This window comes from Frankliniella occidentalis, unplaced genomic scaffold (assembly GCF_000697945.3).
Source record: "Frankliniella occidentalis isolate FOCC.00 unplaced genomic scaffold, Focc_3.1 Scaffold15, whole genome shotgun sequence".
Classification (NCBI taxonomy): Eukaryota; Metazoa; Arthropoda; class Insecta; order Thysanoptera; family Thripidae; genus Frankliniella; species Frankliniella occidentalis.
Genome location: NW_026267145.1, coordinates 1217956 through 1223955, shown reverse-complemented (window position 1 = coordinate 1223955; position 6000 = coordinate 1217956). Strand labels below are relative to the sequence as shown.

Sequence of the window (6000 nt, the reverse complement as noted above, 5' to 3'; positions counted from 1 at the left end):
CCCCTCCCTTCTCGCCGCGCCCCTTTCAACCCCACACCCCCGACCTCCCACATCGTCCAGGGGGGCGGGCTCGAATCGACCGCTGTTGTTTTAAGGCTAAGCGGTTGCCTAATACCGGTGGTCATTGCTTTTGGTGAATTTATTCTAAATCTCCCTCTCTCTCCCTCTGATGCCATCTTTAATGTGTATTTTCTGTTTCAGTGCGGTTACATGACAGTATACAGGAAGAACACTTTCACTACCTTGTATTTGATTTGTAAGTTGCATGTTTAGTTTTATTTATTATTCTCTCACATAAACTGTAAATATGCTCCTCCAATTAGACCCATCATCTAACACCCCTCAATTCAGATTTTGCATTCATCGATTTTGGTTGTTCAGTAATGCAATAAATGTATTTTCACAAATCAAGGCTGCTCCTATAAATAGGGATGTACTGATGGGGTCGTTACAAAGCCGAGATGGGGTCCAAAACTTCTTTAGAATTTTCTAAAAATGTATGTATTGCATTACTCTGGAAAAACAAAGGTGCTAAGTCATACCTTTAAAAGACCACAACGGTTTAGTGCCTTAACAAAAGCACTCATTTTTAGCACCTTTCGGGGCTCTTTACTGCCTTTATAAAGGCACTAAACTTAAAATTTCTTTAGTACCCCCTGGAAAGGCACGAACGCGAAACTTTGTTTTTTCAGTGTACTGAGCTATCTAAATCTCATTGGCAAATCCAGGCTGTGCCTGTAAGTGCAAAATATGAAATGACGCGTGATGAGTGAGGGACTGTCTGATTGGAGGAACACCACATTCAGAGATTAATCTTTTTGATTTTTTGTTCCTTTTTCAGAGTTACTGGAGGGGAGCTTTTTGAGGATATTGTTGCCAGAGAATTTTACAGTGAAGCTGATGCATCCCACTGCATCCAACAGATATTGGAAAGTGTGCACCACTGTCATTCTAATGGGGTTGTGCACAGAGATCTCAAGGTACTGTTCATAAAATTTAATTTGTTAGATGATAGACCTTAAATAATTTGTTAGATGATAGACCTTAAACTATTTGTATTTTTATTTTATACATTTTTTCTATTGACATTATCTATTTACACTGTTTGTAGCCTGAAAATTTACTCTTGGCTAGCAAAGCTAAGGGGGCTGCTGTAAAACTTGCAGATTTTGGTCTTGCCATTGAAGTTCCAGGCGACCAACAAGCTTGGTTTGGTATGTTGTTGACTTTTATTGAGGTTTACTGTAGCTTAAGAGACAGCATCTTATGAAATTTGGTGGATGCCTAGGTTTTGCTGGAACTCCAGGATATTTATCACCTGAAGTGTTAAAAAAGGAGCCCTACGGTAAACCTGTAGATATCTGGGCATGTGGTAAGTTTAGTTATTTAATGTTTTGCTGGATACACAAAGGTAAGGCCAAGCAAGATTAATAACTTTAATACCTTTGTTGGTGCATTAAAATGAGTTCTTTTATTGCCTTAGTAAAGGCATCAAAGTTTACCTTAATGAATAGTCTTCAAGTCTTGCCTTTGTGTTTCCAGTGTACTTCTCTTTTTTATTTTACTACATTCACAAGTGCAAATTTTAAATCTATTATTTGTTTTAGGTGTGATTCTGTATATTCTCTTAGTGGGATACCCACCTTTTTGGGATGAGGACCAACACCGCTTGTATGCTCAAATCAAAATAGGGGCATATGATGTAAGAATGTCACTGTCGAGAAGAGAATATAATTGGCAACTTTCATCTTTCATTATCTTAATTTTTACTTTTTTCAGTACCCTTCCCCAGAGTGGGACACTGTCACTGCAGAAGCAAAAAGCCTTATCAATGAAATGTTGACTGTGAACCCATCAAAACGAATAACTGCCTCAGAGGCACTTAAGCACCCATGGATTTGTGTATGTGATATTTTTAAAGACTGATATGCTTTATTGTTCTTTATACCAAATCTAAATATATGTTATCATTTGTTGATTTTTTTTTCTATTTTTTGTATTTTAGCAACGAGAGCGAGTGGCATCTATGGTTCACAGACAAGAGACTGTTGACTGTTTGAAGAAGTTCAATGCAAGGCGCAAGCTAAAGGTAAGCATTCTAGCAAGATATTGTGTAAAATGCTAGCAGTTAACATCAAAGACATCTACCTTGGTGAAAAAAGCAACCACTAAACCTTCTTTTATTTTTCAGGGCGCCATTTTAACTACTATGCTTGCCACTCGCAACTTTTCCAGTAAGTATGATGCACATGGTGAGTATCTCCGCCCCTGGACTGCAATTTATTTATTTTTTGTTGTTAAGTACTCCAAACTTTATATCAAAATGTTCTTTATGTCATAGCCAAAGACAAAAGAGATTTCTTAAGGTGCATTCTGTCATGTTCTATGTCATGTTCATTAAATTTAGCTTTTTGAAAATCAAAGTTTAGATCAGAAAAAGTGGGAATTTATGGCTGAAAACTGTCTTGCCCTTTCCTAATTGTTCTATGCTGTAAACAGGCATGCATATAGGTGGCTTATATTTGAAACCTACCTTAATTGCCATTTGCTTTCTTGGGTTGTTGGGTTCCTACTTTCCATTTGCTTTTGAATCAAAATTTGCAATTTAATCAAAAAAATGATACACTTATAAACATGTACTTATCTTTATCAGTGTCTTAAAATCAAAACCATGGACAGAATACATCCAATCAGTCTCTAATAAAGGTCAATGAGAGGAACAGAAATAAGCAGCACACCTCCAATTGTTTCATCTTTTCAGCTTCTCTCTAGTTTTTTGTGGGTATTCAAACATATTTTAATGTAGGAACCTAGAAAACAGGATGAGTCACTATTATCAATAAGTAAATTCACACTTTACAGACATACATGAAGTTTTCCAATACTTAAGCCAATGTACCAATATGTCTTTGTCTTATATCCACATCTCAACCAACTCCCAATTTTGCATGGGACCTGGTAGCGACCCCTTGCACTGTCATGCGATGCATTGCAATGCATTGTGTAGCGCGGCCTCTGGCCCCCTTCCTCCCCTGTCCTTGTTTTTTCCTTCACATTGTTACTTTCGTTTCCTACATTTGAATGTTTGTGCTCTTTATCCTCTTTATCTAAATTTTTCTGTGTGTTCCAAGATATTCATAATAAATGCAAAAACGATAGGAATTTTTGACATTTTCATATTTTTGACTTGTGTCCATTAATGCGCAGCTTTTATACAACAGTATATGTGGCCCCAGGCTAACATTTGAATTACTGCGTAGATGCATTTGACAGTTGTTATACATTTCATACTATTATTATTGTCAGGATGTTTGCTAAGTGACAAATCAGGCTGCTTTCTTCTTGGTTGTCCCTTTACGTTTTCTATGATAATTATTACAAAGGTAAATGCTATTGCTATTCTTTTGCTCTCTTTTTGAACATTTCCAACTCTACTTGTTCTTGGCAAATACTGTGTTTTCACATGAATAAGTTCTCAGGCTTGTCTTGTGTACATGTTTTCCTGGTAATTAGAAGACTAATGAACTTTTTGCATTCAACTCATCTCTATAGCATCAAAGAAGGTGCACTGAAAAATATTTTTTTGACATGTTTTCTTTTCTAAAATATTTTCTGAACTTAAATGTCTTTTTCAATCTAATGAAACTTTCTTGGTGGCTGCTTATCTGCTCTTTGGACTAAATGACCTCATAAATTTCTTTGAAACCTTTCGCTTGGAGCTCTACTTAAACAAAAGCTGATTCAGGGGCGGAGGTATTTCAATTCTTTTTCATGGTTAATATAGTTGTGTCAATTGCTTATCTCTCATCAAGTAATGTCACAGACTATGTTGGCCATGATTGCATTAAATCGGTTATGTTATTGCACTTCACATGAAATGAAATTGTACATCTAAATTTACTAACACACACACTGAGCTTTTTGTCAAAGATGGTTCACTATTAATAATGGCTTTTAATTTAGATGGTGCTTTACAAAAATTAAATGGAGAAATAAGTTACTAATTGAACACTCAGCAAGTTTTGTCCTAGGTCTTGAGAATTGTGTCTGTAAATATGTGATGCTTTTAATTCACATCATGTAGATACTACCCTTGCAATTTCAAGCTTTTTCTCATTATCTGATGAGCTGGAAGATTTGATGTTGAGCAAATCTGTTAACAGCAAAGCATCAGCAGACAAATGCAGCCTTACTTCCCTTACTTCGCCCTAGAAAATTATGGTATTTCCATTTAATATAAATATGTTCTGTGTAAATCAGTTTGTGGCAACACTGCCTCCAGATTTGTTATGCTCAATATTATTTTCTAATAATTATCGACATTACCAGTCGCATAAAATTTCAAAAGGGGTAATTTTTTTTCCACTATGTTTCCATACTCATTTAAACTGTCTTTGATCTGTATACTCAAAGTCAATGTCTTAAGACACTAACTACATACTACAAAATAATAATATATATGTTGAATGAAGGTCTCAAGGTAGATTAGATGGTGTAAATATTATTTTGTAGAAGTAGCCTTAATATTCCTCTTGTTCTTTTGTTTTTATCTCTTTGTTACCATGGTATCTGACACTGATGTAAACTCCTCCAATCTACCCTTCAGAATGTGGTAAGAATGAGTAACTTAACAAAGTGTTGGATCAAAGTGGTGTGTTACTTTACATTAACTTTTTCCTACGCAATATTTTATCTGCTCTTATGGAGTGATCTTTGCGCTTTAACAGCATAATTTGATGAAGCATGGAGTGCATTTTTATTATTGTCTCATTTAACACACCCAAATTTTGTTTATTTCAAATTTCTGCTGAACTTAACTTTTTCTTAGACCTTGCTGGTCACCAAAGCCTCTTTTTCCGAATTCCGTTTTCGCCTCAGCAGTTGTAGCTTTTTTTTGTGTTAGAAGCAGCTTTTCTTTCTTGTAAAGAATTTGTTGAATTTTTTCCTGGGGTATGATCCATAAAACTTTTCTTCTAAGAAAAAATTACCTTCGGCTTCAGTTGTATCTCTTCCTTTTGCGCCTCTTTCATTTAGAGAACATCTGTAGGGGCCATTTAGTATTTATTTTGTTTTCACTTAATTGTTGCCACATGAAGTGTAAACTTGGACAACTATTCTCCTTTTTCATTAAAAAAAAAATGCCTTAGCTTGATAAAAAGAACAAAAAAAAAACACATTAAAAAAAGCAAGCATTAGCATAATTGTTTGTTTGTTTGTTGTACTAAAAATCCTTGTCCCCTGCATTTGAATGTTGCTTTCATACTTGCAGCTTTTTTGTATTGCTTTATTAACTAATGGTCTATCTATGCATGTGTTAACAATCCATACCTCTGAAAGTAGACATGATCATTCTCTCAACATTTGCTATTCACACATCCATCTCCATCACTCATTTCTAACATTCATGACAACTTAAAAAAATTACTCTGCATCCCCGATATAGGGTAAAACAGACCTAATCTTCTTTTAAATTTTTATCTAACAATTCTTTCCTCAAGTTCAGTGAACAAAGTCATCCAATGAGATCCATTTACATGGGAAATTAAACAATATAAATATGTACTGAATTGTATTAAAAATGTTATCTGTGTGTGTGCTGTTTGCCTAATGGTGTTATGCTGTTCACTTATGACTGTTTTGTTTGTGTCTTTTTACGGAAAGAGTGTGAAGTTGTGTACAAGTCTACTGACAATTAGCAAAATTTAAGTTTACATCATCATGCCTGACCTGATCTTACGAAGAAGGATTTCAAATTTCATATACTTCAGGCTATCTGTACACAATCTCAGTAGTGTCACTAACTTCATTTTCTCCATCCTCTTGACTATTTTTCTTTGAAGCATTTATTGGGTTTGCTTGACTTCATGCCATATTTCTTCAAAATAACGGCTTATAAAATGAAATTAGTGAATAGATGGAACCTCTAAGGTCATAAGGGACTGGCCAGGAGTAGTTTCTAGAAAGCTATGAAAAAAGTTGTTCTATTTAGCACTTGTTTTT

At 35.0% G+C, this 6000-nt stretch overlaps 1 protein-coding gene across 31 annotated transcripts in view; it reads left to right on the top strand.

Moving 5' to 3' along the window:
• LOC113211774 (calcium/calmodulin-dependent protein kinase type II alpha chain) overlaps nucleotides 1-6000 on the top strand; it is a 92015-nt gene that overhangs the window by 68271 nt on the left and 17744 nt on the right. For 21 of the 31 annotated variants that reach the window (XM_052263894.1, XM_052263899.1, XM_052263897.1 and 18 more), the window contains exons 4-11: nucleotides 202-256; nucleotides 842-980; nucleotides 1112-1214; nucleotides 1289-1372; nucleotides 1608-1702; nucleotides 1780-1902; nucleotides 2006-2089; nucleotides 2192-2252. In XM_052263894.1, the coding sequence (XP_052119854.1) occupies nucleotides 202-256; nucleotides 842-980; nucleotides 1112-1214; nucleotides 1289-1372; nucleotides 1608-1702; nucleotides 1780-1902; nucleotides 2006-2089; nucleotides 2192-2252 (744 nt within the window). The remainder of the gene's footprint in view (nucleotides 1-201; nucleotides 257-841; nucleotides 981-1111; nucleotides 1215-1288; nucleotides 1373-1607; nucleotides 1703-1779; nucleotides 1903-2005; nucleotides 2090-2191; nucleotides 2253-6000) is intronic. The other 10 variants (XM_052263901.1, XM_052263905.1, XM_052263895.1 and 7 more) reach the window with 1 other exon arrangement.